A 21,771-nucleotide genomic window follows, 5' to 3' on the forward strand; every position below is an offset into this window, starting at 1 on the left:
GTAGGGATTGGAGATTAAGAGGATATCATGGAAAATGCACTCTCTTCCAACTCAAGGCGAAAGAAGGGAAATGCTTCTGAGCAGCCTGAGAGACAGTATTAGCAGAGCCTATGGTAAACTGTTAAATGGTGTCTGACAAAGACAAAACTGTTGCTAAAAAATAACGACACATTCAAACTTGAAATACAGCACTGATCAGAATCAAAAGGGACGTGAAATGAGTGAAGGAAAGTTGTTGCACTGAAACATGAACAGGTACCAAACTGAGGTGGTAAGCTGTTGTCAGTGGTGTCTCGTAGTATTACAAGTATTGTTTAGCTAAATCTTTATCTCAGGAGACATAGCTGCACAATGGTCACAGTGAGAAGGTTCCTGCTTTGAATCCTCATTGGACAGTGCCTTTCTGTGTGAATTTTCCGTCTTGTCCATATAGAATAGATGGATGGCCATCGCCCTGATTCCACCCATTGGATTGTGGCTACGTTTTGCTGAGTTTTTCGTTACCATGTTGTTTTATTTAACCCATAACTGACAAACATTGAAATGAGAAGCAGCAGAGGGGCCAGGAGTCAGCTAATGTTAGATTAAGTGTTTATGCTATATGTTTGTAACAAGGCCCTGGTATAATTTTATAATATCGATTATGTTTCTTTTGAAGGTCATCAAAAATACACAAAGTTTCCTGGCTCAAAAAGAAGAATTGACTAATTAGAAATAGAAAGTAGCAGAGATATCAAGCTGCTGCAGCATAATGCCGTGCTTTTGTGAAGTTATTACACATATTTTCAAAGTTTCAATAAAGGGTTAGCTACGTTTATGTTGTTTATGACACAGCAGCAGCAGTAAAAAAAACTGCTCCTCTCTTTCTTATAGACTCTTCAATGGACTAAATGGAGTGAAGATAGAGAATCAAGGTAAACAGTCCATGCTCGTCTTTTTCAACGTCTCAGAAGAGGACTATGGAAACTACACTTGTGTTGCCATGAACACGATGGGAATCACCAATGCCAGCATAATCCTGTATGGTAAGAGCTGTTACATTCAGATTACAATGGTCATATAATAATTTTAAAATGTGCTGATATACATTGCAAAAAAAAAAAAAAAAAGAGTAGAAGTAGCTCACGACCTGTTTTATTTTTTGAAAGTGGTTCTCATTCCAAAAAGGGTTGGAGACTGCTGCGTTAATGTCTTCAATCATAATCTTCCTTTATTTTCAACAGAAAGTGCTAACAAGGAGCGCTTTGTCATTGAGGAAGTGGGACTCTTCCCACTAGCACCAAAAATGTACACAGGCCCTAATTTTTCCCTGATCAATTTAAGTAGAATAACTCAGAACTCGTTTGCATTTTGGACTATTTAATAATATGATGTTACAAAAATCCACACATTTAAAGGAATGTTTTAAGACTTTCAGTTGTGTTTCAGACTGGTGTTATTTCTACAATAGGTATCACATTCCAAGGTTTATAAAGTCATAATGACAGGCTTTGTAAGTCTACCATGCCAGCCTTATTTATGCCTTTTCATGTCATTTTCTTGCAGGACCAGGCGCGATGCATGATGTGAACGGGGCTGCCGTGTTGCACCGTTGCTCAGTATGTCTCGTGCTGACTGTAACCTCACTCTACCTGCTGAAGTTCTGATATGACATGTAACTACAACCTTCAAAAGCCTCTCAGTGTTGAACAACAAGAACAGACTTTAAGTCCCATAAGAAGAATGGAAAGAAATGCGCCAGTGGTTCACCCTAAGGTTCCCTTTTTTTCTTCATGGTTTTGCATCAGTCTGCTCTCTGTTGGTTCCCCAAGAGTGCTTGGTGTTAATTGGAGGATGGGGAAATTTGATTTATGCACTAATTGGATGGTAGTAGAGCTACTGAGTTTGATTATCCCCATTTTGTTTGTATGTGGAAAGGGAAAAAAAGAAAAAAAAAAAACATGTAACTGTTGATAGGTGACTGTTTATTGCCCAATATTGAAGTGTACATTCAGATTATTATTGTGTCATGTCCTGTTCAATATCTGTACAATACCATTAAGCTTTTTTTAAGTAAATTACAAAAAAAGGGAAAAAATGCAATGTGATTGTTGAATTTTACTGTATTTTTACAGTTGTATGCAAAACCGAGTAACAGAGCCTTCATAATAAACAGATCAGAATAGTAGATAGCACCCCATGATTTCTCAGGCAAAGTCCTACAGCATAGTGCATCCAAATTTTTATTTCCATGGTAGTGTGTGTAGAAAATGAACACGTGTACAGAAAACCCTGCACTGTTTTTCTCTTATCAAACGGCATTTTTAAACACCTATTCACAGTGTCATAGCAGCTTCACAGCATACTAACTATTAAAAACATGAAATGAGATTTTTAGGAATTAATGAGATGTGTCAGTTGGGAAAAGATGCAGGTCAGTGTGCACTTTTGTAAAATGGTTGAATTAACTGATTGATTTGATATCACGTATCCATATCTCTCACAAAGAACCAGGTTCATCTCATCTTCCATATGGCGCTGAACTTTCCAAGAAGACGATATACATTTAAAGTTGCAATTTTGATTCTGAGAGTTCAAGCTGTCCGAAAAGGTTTCATTTTTAAGGGAAACAATATTGATTTCCATAAACACAGGTAATTTTCCTTTGGTTGACAGATAAACCTTTTGAAGTCATGATCAAAGTTCAACGTTCTGCAAATGATCTGTTGGCTTGCATACTGTCAATATATTTTGACCACTAATTTGCAAGCTGTAGTTTTTTTGCTAAAAACCTTTAATAATAATAACGTTAGTCTGAATTAACCCTATTGTGATCTTTCATGATTAAAATGTTATATGTAATGAGTGTGATTACGCCTGGTTGATAAAATAGTGTATGGGGAAATTCATTAATTTTTTCATCCTACTGAATTGAACTGTACTAAAATTGAAGCCAAAATAGAAGTACCAATAAAATGCAGCTACTGAAGGGTTCACTTGAGGCTGTCTTAAAAAGCCCCATAAGTCATATACACATGCATGTTAAAAAGCTGCTTTTGGTCTTAATAGTTCATGTCTTTATCAGTACACTGTGTGTGAGGTAATTATTTTCATTATAACTTGTGAGTTATGCGAGTTCAAAGGTTATGTGTAAACAGGGATCTGTCTAATATGGCTGCTCGGAGGGACATTGTAGCGGTTAGCAAGGAGGCTTTAGACCCGCCTAAGCGCCACCTCTTTGCCTGTTGTAAGTTACCTGAAAGTTAGGTTGAGACAACATTTTCAATTTGGTTACCTCCATCATTGGGCTATACAAAATCTCCTTGAGTAACTAGTGACTGTCGTCACTGAGGCGACCATGTTTTATACAGTTTATGGTTAAAACTGGAAGTTTGTTTTAGTTTACTTAATGTAATCTTAACGAATAAGGAGAATAAGTGCCAGTGTCTTTGGATGGGTGCATATTATAATTGTGGCTATCATCAAATAGGAAAGGATGAGGCTGTTGAGCAAAGAATGCTCCCTCTCCAGTGTACTTGTAGGGGGCTGACCAAGATGATTGGTGGAGCAGATAAAATAATGAGACACTTATGAAACTTGAGAAAGCAAAGTTGCATCAAAGGAAATATGAGATAACCATGGATGAGTTTGTTGTGTCATGCAGACGTATTAACAAACCTTCTGCTTAGATCTGCATTGAAAAAAAAAGCCTTTCAACAAATTCAAATTTTTACCATCATGTGGAACACAAACAGTGTTCTTAAATATAGGACATGGTTAGATTGTATGGCAATTCGCATGGTTTCTTTCAATAAATAGTACACAATTATTTTCAGATCTTATTGCTGTAAAGCTTAACCAACCAATGTAATAACTTAAGCATCAAAAAACAGACTCATTAAATACATTTGCCTTACCATCCAGATGAAATGCAAACATATTCCCGCAGACCACTCATATTCCTGAGTGGTCTGAAGATATTTATTATCATTTTCTTATTTCAAAAGGAGGATGAGCAGGATGAAAGTTGTTTATTCAATTCTTGATTAAAATACACCAATAAAGTCATTTTTGAAATTCTGATCTGCAGAATAGGCCCACAGTGCCATTCTATATCAAATCTACATGTAACAACAGTTTGCATAAATGTTTGTGCAGCTGCTATGACACTTATTTTACAGGTGTTGTGAATGTGTGCTTTTAACCTGGGTTGACCAGAGATAACCAGCAGACACTGCTTTGAAGACTGGAGAAGTGATGGTTGTACTCTATGGTTATTGGATGCATTTTCAAGGATCTTTTTTTTTTTATTATTATTTTAGTCTGCCTCGGTCAGAAATCTCCAGTGACAAGAATATAAAAGCACAAGTGATTGATTATGTGATGTTCTGCTGTTGTCAGTTCACTTCTGTGCATAACGATGATGAAGTGTGATGAAGACTAAACAACAGGGATGAGGAGACTGTTGAACATGGGAATGCTTTTGATGTACTCATGTAAAGTTTTGTGCTTGTAATGATGGTGGACCAGCAGACTGTCACAGTGACTTTTTTCGAGGTTTGTGGAAAAAAAACAAAAAAACAAGACAGGTGAGAATCAGATATCTGTTACGCTCATGTGAGGGGTCTGTGTACACCTTTCCATCCCAAATGAGAGGACATGACAAGTATTGATGTCAATAATCTTGAATAAATTTCTTTAGAATTCCCATTAACAGACACGATTTAATTTAAGATTTATTTGTGCTTATGACCATGAACCACAGATGACACTGATTTGGGTCTTTTATTATGTTGGTTTGCTATTTTTGTTTATGTTTTAAGGATTTTAGATTTATGCATTAAACTATCTAAAAATCCTCCTTAATGCATATTTCTCTGGGCATTTTAATGTCTGCTGTTTTTACTTTTTATTTCTCCAAAACATGATTTTACAATGTTAGATCCCACTGATGGCTGCTTGTGTGACTTGTTAAATATGTTTTTGTTTTTTGTTTTTTACCTCACTGGAGGTTCAGCATACAGTGGACACTGATGTGGTATAAAGTCATGGTATCATTTGAATGAGAGATTGCAAAAATGTCCATAAACTGGTTAAATGTCAATTCAGGTTGCCAATCATTTCTTCTGACTTTGATACTTCTATCACATTTTTTTTTTCATCTTGCACTAGTCCCTGTTGGCTTTCATAGGCTGTTGTTAATTATATATCTATTACTTAAACTTCAAGCACATTTAAAGGGCTCTCTTAAAAGACAATGAGCTTGGAAAACTTTCTGCACCCAGAAGGCGAGGACCAACCAGCTATAAATGTTGGTTCATTTAATTAGTTTTAAAATTACAATTTTGTCACCATATAACATAACAATATTGTAGGAGAGAAAAGCTACAGATTAACCAATTGAACATTCTGTCTGTATATTTTTAATGAAAGGAAGCTGTAGTCTTACAAGGTCTATAATATTAAGATAGCATGCAGAGCCCACACACACACTCCTGAATCCTGATTTTTGTCTGGCAGGCTCATGCTCTCTTGATTGTTTTTTGAAGGACATTTTCTATAGGCAGCAGTGGAAAATAGCATGGATTTTGGATGTTCCAGAGTCCAACACAACTGTTTTTTCCCTTTTTGTCTAATTGACGAAAACAAAACTTACATGTATTAAAGTTTATTATTTATCATACTTTTCCTCCCCCTTTCTTAACAAATAGGAGTTGTCAGCGTCTCTGCTGTCAGATCTGATATGGGGAGATAAAGCCTCAACACAATGACATCAATATCTGTATGTGTTAGATCCTGAGCTCCTGCTAGTCTAACCTTGTTATCAGAGCAAAGCTGTGAAAGGAGCAGAAATTCGGGGCAGGTCTGTTACCTGCAGTGTCAGTCAAGCTGCCTGTTACCTCTTTGTGTTTTTCAAATGAATGGCAGCAGATGCACTCCAGTGACAGATCTCTGAGATATTCATGCAAATTCCTGCCTCAAGCTTTTTGGTGTATAAATACGTTTCCCTTCCACAACTAATAAGCCACTAGTGTGACTACATTCCAGTGCCACTCTTTCCAAGAACATAAGGAGGGCTTCTTTTGGGTTTTTGGCATTAATGGCATAAGAAAAAGAATAAATGGACATGTCTTAGTTGAAATCCAACTTATTCCATCCAGGTGATGTTGAACAGCACAATGAGTCCATCAGTGAACCCTAACAATGTTCCTACCACAGGATGCAACTCTGTGTCCTTTCTGAAGACAAAATCTAAATCTAAGACCAATATGTGCAATACAGATTTTTTGAATTACTAATAAATTTCAGTTACACTACTTTTTCTGGGAGCTCCTGAGCTCTCTTAGGTCACTTGGGACTGTTGTTGAGGATGGCCTGGCCAAACAACCAACACCCCCCCCCCCCCCCATATCCTATCCTTCTTTCTGCATCTTATCCCATCTCCCCCATCCCATTTTCAAGCCCAGCGCAGCTTTAGCAGACAGCTGTTCTGTCATAAGCTTGGGTCTGTTAAAGATTTCTGCATGTTAAAGGGCAGTTTTTTGGGGGGGGTTTTTGCCACGCTATGACGGATTAAGCTGGGCTCTAGTAACATAGCAATAAGTAAGGTCTTTTACCTGCTTTTATTAAAACATAACACTAAGCATGGTCTTTTTACCTGCTCTTTTGTTAATGTTAACAGACAAAGAGTAAGGTCCTTTACCTGCTTTTTGTAAAGTGTGATAACACCTTATGAATTGACACGATACAAGTAAAGATTGATTGATTGATTGATTGATTGATTGATTGATTGAGAAGGAACAAAGGGTTTTTTGTTGTTATCAATACAGCACAAACCTATTTGTAGTGAATTAAATATTTATTTCAGTACACTTCTAATTCAATTAAATTCTTCTAGACATGTTCTCATTAGGGATGAAAGTTTATTCTAGTATTTTCCAGCAGCATTCAATAGTATTCAAGTCTTTAAGAATGTATTATTTTTGTTAAATAACTGGATTAAGGTGCTGTTTCATCTCTCTTAATCATCATTCTGCTCTGTCTCATTAACACTGTTCAACAACCATTTGACATAAAAACAGATCTGAATCGTTCCAATGAGCCTCAGTTGGCTGACAGTCTCATGCTGTATTCATGTGCTGCTCGGGTGGTCAAACTTCAGTGTGTTCATGGGATTTTAGTTCTGAAAGTCATGATGTTGTGACAGCAGCAAAATACTATGAAGAATCATGGAGTATGTTTTGGCTTCTCATGTGATGATGACACATCTCATTAGTCTTCATGAAGTGTCATCAAAAGGTCAGCTGAATACCATAGGTTTTTAAAAGCAGTCTTTGGATCATTATGGATATATTGTTTGGATAAAATCTTTCACTGGATTATTGTGATCAGGAGAGTTCAGTGAATCTCCACATGGTAGGTTTAAAGACTCTTTGTTTGTGGTCTAAGCACACACACTGAGCCATCAGTATAGCTGTAATAAAATAATAATTTATATCTTTAATCTTTCAAGGGAAACTTTGGTTTATACTAGGGATGCTCGATATTGGCTTTTCTACCGATATCCGATATCCGATATTGTCCAACTCTTAATTTCCGATACCACCGATACCGATATCACCGATATATGCAGGCTTTTTACATCAAAACTGTTAGGTAACAACAACATAAAATATCTCCTGTGGAATTAACACATTATGCCTAATTTTACTGTGATGCCCCACTGGATGCATATGTGAATGAAACATGGCTTTCCAAATGTACACACTGAGAAAAATAAGAGAACAACTTAAATTCTGGAAAAAAGTGCCATATTTATTTAGTGTTAGAGAGAAACCTCAACAACAAACAGCCTCAAACAACACCACAGACAATATAAAAAAAAAGGAAGAGGCATATCTTCAGTCCATTAGTTGTAAACAAACATAGTCAATGAATGACTGGCCATAACTTGTCAAATAATATACTCAAACTGGGCTCAATCTCTTTTGAGAGTAACAAAATCCTCTCTCCTGATGCCTCCAGTACTCCAAAGGGCATCCTTTCGAGGGGATGGCTTCTCCTAGGTATGCATGCACCTAAAGAAAGAATAAAAAAGACAGGGAATAAATGTATAATAGAATTCCTCCATTTCTTTAATAGAATTTCTATTATTTATTTTTCTTTGAAGCACTGACTACCAAATGGTTATTGTATTCATTGCATGTAATGTATGTTTTTAATGTGACACACATGTGTTAAATTTTGTTTGATGATTAGAGTTAATCAATTACTCACCTGCGCTGTCTCACTTGTAGGTGCTTGAGCTGCAACTTCATTCTCTGCAAGGATTTCTTGGTACAAGGATTTCAGTTGACTCTTTAAGCGACAACTGTGTGGTTTTCTTCGGTTTCAGCTGTTGCTTCTTTTCATCACTTTGCTGCGCAAATGTAGCAACTCCGCGTGATTCTTCTTGACATGGGTTATTAAATGTATTAAAGGAAGACACCTTGTTTCCTCCTCGCATAACCGACACTTTGCAGTCATTGCAAATTTATTATCCGTAGTTGACACTTGGAAATAGTTCCAAACCACGGACACCTCATTCACCGGGTGAGCTAACTTGTTAGCCACGAGTCCAGCGTGTTGTATATTGTAGCGTCCGTACGGACGTTAAAGGACAATGAGAGCGTTCAAATAATAACTTTTAATAACCCGGTCACTGTCGGCCGTGACCACGCCGTTTACAGCGGAGAACAAAACCATAACTTGCCGTAACAATCCAACTCTCTCCCCCAGCGTTCTCTCATACAGCCACTCAACACGTTCTTGCTGGTGCATTCACTGACTCTCCACATAATCGAAATTATGAACACATTATCAACTACTGACTTTACAACATGAACCGTTACAATATGTTGTTGTTTAACGTCATCAAGCGCGCGCCCATAAACGTCCCATGCTGCGTTCATGCAGACTCGGAAATTCCAATATCGGTTCCAATATCGGTTGTAAAAATCCGATACCGATATTTCCAAATATTACATTTTTAAGTCAATATCGGCCGATAATATCGGCCCTCCGATATTATCGGACATCCCTAGTTTATACTATTTTTTAATGAACATGAACACACATAGGCTGAACATGCACAAACAGGATCCTATGGACTTGCATAAATGGAGAGGTCTCAGAATGCCCACAGCGAGTGCTCCAGAGCAGTTTTCGGGGATTGGTGAGGAATTGCACTGGCACCTCTGGGACCTCTCCAGCTACCAGGCCAATTTCCGGACTTGGTCTTTGCCGGGACTTGAACTGGCCACACTCCGATTGCCAACCAAAGTCCCCAAAGACTGAGCTACTGCCGCCCCAATGATATCGTTATAAGGTCAGATTAATTCCGACTTATTGAGTGAGAAAAACAAATGGATCAAGTCCTATCATAGAATACAGTCTTATTCCATGTCTAAGACAAAATGTTTAATGATGTGGTTAAACTCAATGAGAATATGGATCAATTATTGCAAAATAATAACAAAACATTCTATGATGGGCAAAATCTGACCAATCAGGTTTGACTGTTAAAATCCTTAGTCAGGGACAGACCTACTGCTATACAATACATTTTGAAATACAGCTAACGAGTTCATGGAGCATCACCTGAAAGAACTGTATCTGTTTGGGATGTATTCAGTGCTTACAACAATAAGGATGGAAGAATCCTGTCAGTCTAACAAATTATACACATTTTACACAACACTTGACAGTAAAAACGTTCCTACTTCATGAACTATATCATTGCTTTTGAGAAGATGAACCACTCATCGTTACTGTGACGGAACCCGGCACCATCAATGGGTTACTCACCTATGGCCGCGACGAACTCCTGCTCCACCGTAGCTCAACACTATGTAACATCAAGCCGGCGGCAGTTATTCCTCCCGAGCTACGGCCAAGGAAAAGAGGGAAACGCGGAGGTGTCCGAAGCAGACTGAGGAGACGGCCCTTCAAGCTCCAGAGCTGGTAGCCGAGGATGCTAACGCCATGGCAGCTAGGTACCCCGGAGCTCCGATACTCATCCTGGGAGACTTCAATGCCTGCAGACTCGACTCCGCGCTCCTGACATTCCAGCAGTTTGTCAACTTTCCCACCAGAAGAAGAACACTTTAGACCTTTGTTATGGAAACATCCCCGACGCCTTCAGGACCAGCTCGTATCCACCGCTCGGACTCGCAGACCACAACGTCATCTGCTTACTTCCGCTGTACAAACAAGTACTCAAACGTCTCAAAAATAAAATCTTCATGGCTAAAATCCATTTCAAAAACAAACTCGAGCATAAGTTCAGCAACATGAATACAAGAGAAGCCTTCCAAATGGTAAAATCCCTCACCAGATACGAACCCACCCACAACAAAACAAAATCTCACGCCACCCACCCCCCACTGAACTGAACTCCTTTTTCAACCGCTTCGACACACAGGACTTCTCCAAAGAGTGCAGGGAAGCTCTCAAGGCTCTCCCCCAGTTGATCCCAATGAGCCTGCCCCCTTCACAGTCGCAGAAGTGCGCCACCAGCTAAGCCGGTGTAACCCATCCAATGCCCCAGGACCCGACGGCATCCCAGCAAGGGTGCTGAAGACCTGTGCCACAGAACTGGCTCCTATTGCCCACTCCCTCTTCTGTGAGTCATATCTGACTGCTACAGTACCCCTCCTCTGGAAAAGCGCAACAATAATCCCGGTACCCAAGAAACCACGACCCTCCGACCTCAATCACTCCCGCCCCATTGCCTTCACTCCCATACTAATGAAATGCCTGGAAAAACTGCTGCTGAAGGTCATCCTCCCATATGTGAAACCTCATCTGGACCCTCTCCAATTTGCCGACAGGGAAAAAAGGGGCACAGAGGACGCTGTTGCTTGCCTGCTACAACTTGTCCTCCAGCACCTAGATTCCCGAGGCACCTTCGCAAGGATTCTCTTCGTGGACTTCAGTTCCGCATTTAATACCATTCAAAGGCACCTGCTCATCCAGAAGCTTCACAAACTCAACACTCCACCCATTCTGATCCACCTCCTGCACAACTTCCTCAGCGACAGACGGCAAGCTGTTCGGGTAGGCACATCCACATCACCCCCACTCATCACCATCACCGGAGCCCCTCAGGGCTGTGTGCTAAGCCCCTTCCTCTATACCCTGTACACCAATGACTGCACCAGCCCCTCTCCCACCACCACCTACCTCAAGTACTCTGATGACACTGCCATCCTCGCCCTCCGATCAGACAATAACTCCACCACAGACTACCACAACACTGTCACTCACTTTTCACACTGGTGTAAGCATAACTTCCTCCATCTCAACATAAACAAAACAAAAGAAATAATAATAGGCACCCCATCACCCCAGCCCCCCACCCTCATCAACAACGACACAGTTGAAACTGTTGACAGCTTCAGATACCTCGGACTCACACTAGACAATAAACTCACCTTCGACCAGCACACAATGGACATTCAAAAAAGGAGCCACCAAAGACTGCACCCCATCCGGAAACCCGAAGGACTATATGTTGCCCCCCCATCTCCTCCTCCTGTTGTATCAAAGCATCATCCAGCCCATCCTGCTCTACTGTTCCGCCTGCTTCTTCAACCTACTCACTGTCAAAAACCGAACCAAACTCACCCGTGTCACAAACATTGCAGCCAAACTAATCGGTCTCCCCACTCCCACCCTGTCAGAACTCAATTCAAAGGCCATCACACGCATCACACACACAATAGCTCTGGACATCACCCACCCTCTCAACTGCCACCTCACCATCATGCCCTCCGGACGCAGGTACAGGTCCCTGTTGTGCAGGAGGGCACGATACGGCAGAAGCCTGGTGCCTACAGTCATTACAGCCCTCAATAAAAATCCACTTCAGTCCCAATCCCCGGTCCCCCCATAACCATATGCACTGTATGTCCTGTCACTGTATGTCCTGTTGTCCCACATGTATCTCCCTGTGTTCACCCTCTGTCGGCACGCTGCCCTTAAAACTGTAAACTGTTGAAAAAGAATTTCCCCTCGGGGACAATAAAATAAAAAGTCTAAAGTCTAAAAAGTCATAGCCCTTTTGTTAAACAGACAACTAAATATACATGATACAGTACATTAACACATTTCATCCTTTGTGACATTTACCCCGGTTTATTTTAGTGTGTTTCCAGGTGATGTTCATTTACTCTAACATGGAAGCATTTAGGGAGTCAGTTGTTGTTTCATACAGGGCCAAGACTACTGCGGGTGTGGTAGTGAAAGATGACAAACAGGGATCACACACAAGAGGTCCGAGGTCAAGTTTGTTACAAAACCAAATGTCAAAGTTAAAAACCTTTTCTTCTGTTGTCTCTAATAAACCACTGCTGATGTTCTGAATGAAACCACAACTCAAGAGGTGATACTGCCTAACTCATAGGTCTTTTCCTAAGGCTATAAAAGCATTTTTGTGCCTGAATCAAAACACATCATTTTGTTTTGGTCACAATTAATTTTGTTTTAATTTTCATTAGGAATACTGGGGGTACATTTCACTTCTCTTATTTGTTATCTCCTCTGTCCTCGCTCCTCTGCCGAACCGAAAGTAGTTCAAGAACCGCCATGTTAATGATCGTCCCAAAACTCTTACACTGAAAGGAGGATAGAGGATCCAGGAGAGACGATGGGCGATGACACTCTAGTCCTGACTTTCTGGAGTAGACCTTCAGCTGAATGGCATAAAAACTCCTCCCTCACATCTGGGGGATCTAAACGAGATGGCGGCGGAAAAGTTGTTTAAGTGTAAATGGCATATCTTCTTCCTCACTTCAATATATGTGTCCACTAAAGGTTTATATACAGTGCTCACAAAAATATAGGGAACACTTAAACAACACACTGTAATTCCAAGTCAATCACACTTCTGTGAAATCAAACTGTCCACTTAAGAAGCAACACTGATTGACAATCAATTTAACATGCTGTTGTGCAAATGTAATAGACTACCGCTGGAAATTATAGGCAATTAGCAAGACAACCCCAATAAAGGAGTGGTTCTGCAGGTGACCCCAGACCACTTCTCAGTTTCGATACTTTCTGGCTGATGTTTTGGTCACTTTGAATGCTAGCGGTGCTTTCACTCTCATGGCATGAGACGGAGTCTGCAACCGACAAAAGTGGCTGAGGTAGTGCAGCTCATCCAACATGGCAAATCAATGCGAGCTGTGGCAGGAAGGCTTGCTGTGTCTGTCAGCGTAGTGTCCAGAGCATGTAGGCGCTACCAGGAGAGTGGCCAGTACATCAGGAGACGTGGAGGAGGTCGTAGGAGGGCATCAACCCAGCAGCAGGACCACTACCTCAGCTTTTGTGCAAGGAGGAACAGGAGGAGCACTGCCAGAGCCCTGCAAAATGACCTCCAGCAGGCCACAAAAATGCTCAAACAGTCAGAAACAGACTCCATGTGGGTGGTATGAGGCATGGCTGCACAGCCCTGCATGTGCTCGCTAGAAGTAGCCTGACTGCCATTAGGTACCAAGATGAGATCCTTCGACCCAGTGTGAGACCATATGCTGGTGAGGTTGGCCCTGGGTTCCTCCTAATGCAAGACAATCGTGCTAGACCTCCTGTGGTTGGAGTGTGTCAGCAGTTCCTGCAAGATGAAGGCATTGATGCTATGGATACTGGTGAAAAAGAATTTCACCAGACTGGCCCGCCCGTTCCCCAGACCTGAATCCAATTGAGCACATCTGGGACATCACAAACACCACAATTCCCCACAGACTGTCCAGGAGTTGGCGGATGCTTTAGTTCAGGTCTGGGAGGAGATCCCTCAGGAGACCATTCACCACCTCATCAGGAGCATGCCCAGGCGTTGTAGGGAGGTCTTAAAATGCCTGGGTGTTGTATGTGTAGGTGTGTATGTCTGTATGTCTGTATGTATGTATGTATGTATGTATATATATATATATATATATATATATATATATATATATATATATATATATATATATATATTAGGGATGTCCGATAATATCGGAGGGCCGATATTATCGGCTGATATTGTCTTAAAAATGTAATATTTGGAAATATCGGTATCGGATTTTTACAACCGATATTGGAACCGATATTGGAATTTCCGAGTCTGCATGAACGCAGCATGGGACGTTTATGGGCGCGCGCTTGATGACATTAAACAACAACATATTGTAACGGTTCATGTTGTAAAGTCAGTAGTTGATAATGTGTTCATAATTTCGATTATGTGGAGAGTCAGTGAATGCACCAGCAAGAACGTGTTGAGTGGCTGTATGAGAGAACGCTGGGGGAGAGAGTTGGATTGTTACGGCAAGTTATGGTTTTGTTCTCCGCTGTAAACGGCGTGGTCACGGCCGACAGTGACCGGGTTATTAAAAGTTATTATTTGAACGCTCTCATCGTCCTTTAACGTCCGTACGGACGCTACAATATACAACACGCTGGACTCGTGGCTAACAAGTTAGCTCACCCGGTGAATGAGGTGTCCGTGGTTTGGAACTATTTCCAAGTGTCAACTACGGATAATAAATTTGCAATGACTGCAAAGTGTCGGTTATGCGAGGAGGAAACAAGGTGTCTTCCTTTAATACATTTAATAACCCATGTCAAGAAGAATCACGCGGAGTTGCTACATTTGCGCAGCAAAGTGATGAAAAGAAGCAACAGCTGAAACCGAAGAAAACCACACAGTTGTCGCTTAAAGAGTCAACTGAAATCCTTGTACCAAGAAATCCTTGCAGAGAATGAAGTTGCAGCTCAAGCACCTACAAGTGAGACAGCGCAGGTGAGTAATTGATTAACTCTAATCATCAAACAAAATTTAACACGTGTGTCACATTAAAAATATACATTACATGCAATGAATACAATAACCATTTGGTAGTCAGTGCTTCAAAGAAAAATAAATAATAGAAATTCTATTAAAGAAATGGAGGAATTCTATTATACATTTATTCCCTGTCTTTTTTATTCTTTCTTTAGGTGCATGCATACCTAGGAGAAGCCATCCCCTCGAAAGGATGCCCTTTGGAGTACTGGAGGCATCAGGAGAGAGGATTTGGTTACTCTCAAAAGAGATTGAGCCCAGTTTGAGTATATTATTTGACAAGTTATGGCCAGTCATTCATTGACTATGTTTGTTTACAACTAATGGACTGAAGATATGCCTCTTCCTTTTTTTTTATATTGTCTGTGGTGTTGTTTGAGGCTGTTTGTTGTTGAGGTTTCTCTCTAACACTAAATAAATATGGCACTTTTTTCCAGAATTTAAGTTGTTCTCTTATTTTTCTCAGTGTGTACATTTGGAAAGCCATGTTTCATTCACATATGCATCCAGTGGGGCATCACAGTAAAATTAGGCATAATGTGTTAATTCCACAGGAGATATTTTATGTTGTTGTTACCTAACAGTTTTGATGTAAAAAGCCTGCATATATCGGTATCGGCGATATCGGTATCGGTGATATCGGTATCGGAAATTAAGAGTTGGACAATATCGGATATCGGTAGAAAAGCCAATATCGAGCATCCCTAATATATATATATTTATTATTATTATTATTATTATTATTATTATTATTATTAGTTTCAATTCCAAAGGGTTGGTGAGTTCTGACAGGTAGTGTACACAATGATGACAAAAGGAAAAGTTTTCAGGTCCATTTCACCTTGTCCAGATTGTCCATTGTGGGCATGAAGGTGGGGTGTGAGTTTTTACTGCCTGACATGGTTAAATTTGACACCAGTGCAACCTGGTACTTGTGACCCAGACAAATAAACACTGACAAAGTGAGGCTGTAAAACTTAGTTTAATTAAGTAATGCACATATGGTGCAGAAATGAGGCTACAAGGCTGGTAAAACAGTTACTCAGGAAACAATGTACAGTGTGTCATTAATAGGCACATTTTCCAATCAAACTTGTCGATTAAATTGTGTAAAAGACATTTTGACTGTAACATTAAACACAATTAAATGTTCTCGTCACAACAATTCTTAAGTGGAATGGATACGGGAATGTGAACATCAGCCTATTGTAGTTTTTCAAATCAATAAAGTTATCTGAAGCAGCTCTTCTTTTCAGTTAACAAGAAGCTGGTTGAAACCAATGCTTTCACAAGTTCCATTTTTCTTTCATTTCTTCACGCAACCACGCTTCAGAATTACCAATAAATGCGTCGCCGCATCTAACGACAGTTTTATGTCGTGGGCTGATGTCATCAAAAAAGGCTGTCGCCTCACGTTTCTCTCTTCTCTGCTTCGTTTCTGTGCATCTCCCCATGCATCTCTGGTGGGAGGGACTAAGACACAGGTGGAGGAGGCAACTTGGAAAACACTAAATTCAAATAAGAGAACTCAGAAGCATGTAATGGAAGGAGTCAATCTATAAGAAAGATACATTTTCAAAACACACACAAACGAAACTGGGATCTTAATTTCAAAACAAAAAGACAGCAAGTCAACTGATGGTGATGACTTTCTGGAGACACACAACCAACTGAGCCGAAAGCTTCCAGCTCCCTATGTAGCCTCCCAGCCCAGCTGAGTGTCATCAGCTATCAGCTAAAGAAGAACATCAAAGCTGCAATCAATAGCTTGTGGTGAGCAAGAAAACCTGTGACAATTAACACTGGAATGAGAAAACATTTCTGTGATGTGTTATTGTTTGGGGTTTTTTGTTCCAAATTTTTTTGTGTGTGAAGAAAACAAGAATATGATCTTGCCTTGTTGTGGTTGTATTGGCTGTCCGATGAAGTACTTGCTGGGATAATTGAGTGAGTTTGAGGGTGCAGTCAGTGTGATGCAATGACAGGTGAAGGCCATAGCTGGAGGGAAGAGGATGAATCAGAGACCTGAACAACTGCTGAGGTTCTCTGTAACCACCTGAACAATCTCAGCCTCCACGAGAAAAACAAAATATCTCTATCAGGGGAAGCATACACTCTGTTTCATCATGTGCAAGCTTCTGATCTTTGCCATCTTTCTCCACTAATAAGAGCAGAAGGACTGTAGATGAAGTCACTCTGGACAGAATGAGCAACAGACCGTTTCATCAAAAATTCATCCCTTAGGAGAAATTCATTCCAGGATGTGTTTTGACTAGTTTGTCCACACCAGTTCATACCGGTTTTCTCACAACACTGGATTTACAGTAAAAGCACATGTCGCTATGGCAGATATGAGGATTTGGGCTTCAAGATGTCACACTGTAAAACCTCTTTCATCCTGCTTTAGAGGATAATAACTATTTTCTCCCTTTATTGCCAAGAAGACATACAACTCCCAGACGTGTTTGCCACACTCATAACATCCTCCTCTCCCGAGTCCCTTGGAGTCATAAGCTCCTACACTCCTTAAAAATCCATCACAATATTGTGAAGATATGCACTGTAGTCCTAACAAACATTATCTATTACAAGAGACACCTGGGACATCCTTGTACTGTAGCACAATTGTGATATATTATGATGTGTATTCACTGAAAACAGAGGCGAGGAAGGAAATTAACAAAGTCATTTTCAGGGTATGCAAAAGTTGGCTGCATGACGAAGTCAACTTAAATGACCAATCTGTAACTCTGACTCCCTGCGTTTAAAATGGATACTGCAGTCCAAATTCTGTCTCCTCCCCCCCTCCCTATAATGCCTTGGAAGCTTAATTGTTTACCAGCTCTGTATTGGTCTTAAAAGTACGGTGTCTAATGTCTCTCCATTTTTCAACAGCATTGCCACTATTTATCCTATAGTTTTACAACCTTTCTGCTTGTTGAGTTTATTAGAAAATAGAGAGGCTTTTTACTTTGGGTAAAATTAGCTCCATTCTGAACCAGTCGGCTTGCCTGCTTCCATCACTGCAACACCTGTTGGTATGCCGTTGCATACCAACAGTGCCAGCATTCCTGGCAAACCTAGGGTCAAGGAGTAAACGATCTCGTGGGATGCATTGAAACCGCCTCATTCTCCGGTCAAAACAAAAATAAGCAATGCAGCAGCAGAATTGAAACAAAGGTGGAGGCCATGGCTGCTTTGTTGCTGACAGACAAGCCTGCACTTCAACAGAGAATGTGTCCTTAATGTCTGATGATATCAGGGACATATTATGATGTAATTCAATAGCGATCTTACATACTGGACCTTTAACGCAATTGGGACATAGCCCAGTTGCCATTTTTCATTAAAAAAAAATAAAATAAAAAAAAAATAATAAATTCAATACCATCTATGGCCTCTGTGGAAAAAAAACAATTCATTCATCATTGAAAGGTTTTTATATATCTATTCAAAGACTTTGATTAAACATCAACTTTTGATACAGATTTACAGAGAAGTCTGTTAATTTCACGAGATTCATCACTTATTAATAAAGGGGTTCTTTCAATACATAGCTCATATTCGTAGCAGCTAATAGGGTTTTATAAATTAGCAGTGCAGCACAGTCACCAAGGGAAAAACAGACATGGCTTGGTTTTTATCTCAAACCCTCTCCCCACATCCCAATTTTTGAAACAAATTTAATGACAGTTTGCCTCATAAACAGCGCAGAACTGTTTCTCATTGAAGTACAAACAAGAGGCGTTTGCAAAATTCGTAAATCAACGTCTGCTAAACTCACAAATTCACTTGCTAAATTGATTGCTCTGGACCAATATTAGTGGTAGAAGATCAGGGGTTAGAAAATGTGCTACAGATAAAGTGTGATCCAACTTTCAAGCTTCTGTGAAGAAAAACTATTTCAAACAAGATCCATCAGCTTTATGAAACTGCAAAGCAAGTAAAATTGGATGCATTGCATTCATTCATCCACCAAAATCCATTTACACTGAGAATTGTTGCTTTTCAGGGCAAATATTGTGATGCATTTAAAATGAAATTAATTTCGATTAATTTATTGAAAAACCCTGAGTTCATTTGATTAATGTTTTTACGTCCCAGCCATATATATATATATATATATATATATATATATATAGAGCAGTGATGGAAGCAGGCATATTTTTGTTGTCAGAGTGAGGCTTTCAACAGTGAACTGTCTGCAGTGACAGGGTTTCTTTTTCTTTTCCCCTCTTGTGTTTAAATGTAAAGGATTCCGAAACGTTTTCAAGTTGATAAGAATGATGATAAGTGCTTTTTTTAAGGCGTCTCTGAACCTACTTGATAACATCACAGCCCAAAAAGGGACACACTTGAGTCTTTCTGTCAACAGGATTTCAAACCTCCCTGCAAATAAGTTTTGACAACTGCAACAACATTCATCCTTTGAGGGTAAAAAAGGTGTTTGTGACACATTGATAAACATATTTCAGCAGGTTGAAAAATGGTGTCAACTAACGGGAATTTAATCTGTTTTCAACCAAATTTTCAGATAAAAATCCTAACTAGTGCTTTTTTGATTATTTTTTTTTCTTGTCACTGTAACTTGGGTTAGGGTTAGGGTTAGGGTTAAACTAAATGTTTATAAGTGCTCATGATGGATTCATTTAACGATAATCATCACTACATAATTTTTCTCAATATAAATATAACAAATGTTCAACAAAAGTTTGATGGATTTGAACCTGTAATTACACCACTCAAACACTGGGAAAGAGGGGCACTAATGCACCTTTGAACACTAGTTGTCAGCAAACATTAAAGAGAAAAAGAAAAGACGTCAAACAAAAGAATGTTGAAAGGAAATGGGTAGGCTTACAGAAGGTTGGAGCAGGATGGAAACACCACTGAAGTGAGCAATCGTGACACTGAAGAAAAAACTGACCCTTCCAGCTCAAAGCAGGCAGAAAACATCATTGACCAGAAAGGACACCCAACTTCAAGAGTTTTAGATATTTACAGTCCAACAAAAAACATGCACGTAAAGTGGTCTGTAAACTTCCAAAGAAAAGTGCAGATAAAACAGGCAACAACACAAAACTTTTTCCCCATTTGAAACAATGTTAGATCCTTAGACTGTAAATATTAAAGGTTAAAAAACACACAAGGAAAGAAATGACAGAACATCCTAAATAAGTGTTAATCACTCACTATTTATATAGGGCCAATCTATACAATTTGTTATCTCGAGACGCTTTCCAAAAAAGCACATGGGATCATTTGCAGGAAGGATTTCTCCTTTGTTTTCCTCGCCTACTTACTGTCCACACTTCCACAGGTGGAGGTCATGGATTAACAGCGGTGCTTGTGGGGAAAACACAGTCCATTGGTGGTGTCTGGCATATCATTACATTTCTTTAGTCACATCGCCCAGGTCTACTTTGTTGGTGATATGAAATGAGTATGGTCTTCTACCTGCTCTTTTGTAGTGTCTTGGGATAACATTTGTTATGAACTGGTGCAATACAAATACAGATTGATGGATTGTTTGATATTAAGTAATGGGTTACATTTAAGGTCTTGTATTATGAATTTTTGCACAGATGTGCCTAAACATGCACAAGACATCTTGAAACCACACTAAAGAACATATGAAATCAGAAAAAGCAGAACATGGGACTTTAACAGAAGTGTGTTTGATTAAATGTGATTTTTTATTTTCAACAGCTAAAATATATTACAATATGGAAAAGATCCATACATTTAGATCAACCGTCCAATACAGGAAAAACAATCTAAAACACAAGCACAAAATCTAACGGCCAAAAAAACAGCCTGCAGTATTTATTTATTTATCTGTTGATGTTAAAGGGGAATATGTTTTCCCTTTTTTCTTCTTTTTTACTTTTTTAAATTATCAAAATTGAAATTCATCCCTCAGTTCTGAATCCCTTGCTTCTTTGACAGCTAGTTCAGCTTCAAGGCTTCTTGGAAACGTGTGCATCAACATGGCACATCCTGATTTGGGATTTTCAGCCATTCTCCCCTCACTGATTGTTTTAAGCCCGATCGAGCTGGACTCATTTTGCAAATTCTCAAGAGGACGTCTAGGTTTTGACCAAGGCCTCCCAAAGACCTCCACATGATTGTCTTTCCAGTTTTAATTTGGCTCAGGGTCAGTGCTCTGCTTAACAGTCTCAGCCAGATATATGCGTGTGTCTCCACAATTCTATCTCACACATTTAAATGACCAGATTCAGAAGGAAACATATACAGTTAGTCAGCCATCTCAAGGACACTCAAAGAATGACTAGTGTGAGTGAAGAGAAGCTGAATACTCTGACTCAAACACTTTGAGCTTTTCATTTTTAATTAAAACTCAGAAGAAGAATGTGAACTGTAAAACTCGAAACACGAAGTCTTTGTTGTTTTGAAGTCAGACTACAAAAGACTAAATATCAGACTCTACCCAAAGTTTAGGATGAATCAGTTGCTGGAAGGTTTTTCAAACATGCGATTTTTCATAGAAAAAGTTGGAAATAAGGACTGTGATGTTTATGAAAGAAAGAATACGTGTTATATATAATGGTTTGTTGACAGTGTGGTTCAAATAACCAAAATCTAAAAGCCAAATTATCAGGCAGGCTGAAGTGGGTTGCAGTTTGATCCATGAGAGGGCCCTCTTTATTGACCGTTTCATGCACTCTTGACCTCAGTAAAAGAAGAGTAATTTTTTGACAAAACAATTAGCATGCAATTCTGTGGATTTAAACACATGGGAGACTTGCCTCTCTGCAGACAGCAACCCACTGCTTTGGTGGAGAGCCACAGGATGTGTGAGATATCCACAACTCTCCAAGCTGGCTCGCAAACTGTGTAAATGTGTAAACCTCTGCGCACTCTGAAATGTGTTTTTTTTCCTTTCTTTTTGGTTAGTAGATAAT

The 21,771-nt window shown here is 39.6% G+C and overlaps 1 protein-coding gene across 2 annotated transcripts in view; it reads left to right on the forward strand.

Moving 5' to 3' along the window:
- The window catches only part of opcml (opioid binding protein/cell adhesion molecule-like), a 361,495-nt gene extending 356,932 nt beyond the window's left edge, over nt 1–4,563 (forward strand). For both annotated transcript variants that reach the window (XM_079356360.1, XM_079356359.1), the window contains 2 exons: nt 874–1,025; nt 1,546–4,563. In XM_079356360.1, coding sequence (XP_079212486.1) covers nt 874–1,025; nt 1,546–1,646 — 253 coding nt within the window. In that variant the 3' untranslated portion in view covers nt 1,647–4,563. The remainder of the gene's footprint in view (nt 1–873; nt 1,026–1,545) is intronic.
- Nucleotides 4,564–21,771: the final 17,208 nt, after the last annotated feature.

Source organism: Symphodus melops (assembly GCF_947650265.1).
Source record: "Symphodus melops genome assembly, chromosome: 11".
Classification (NCBI taxonomy): Eukaryota; Metazoa; Chordata; class Actinopteri; order Labriformes; family Labridae; genus Symphodus; species Symphodus melops.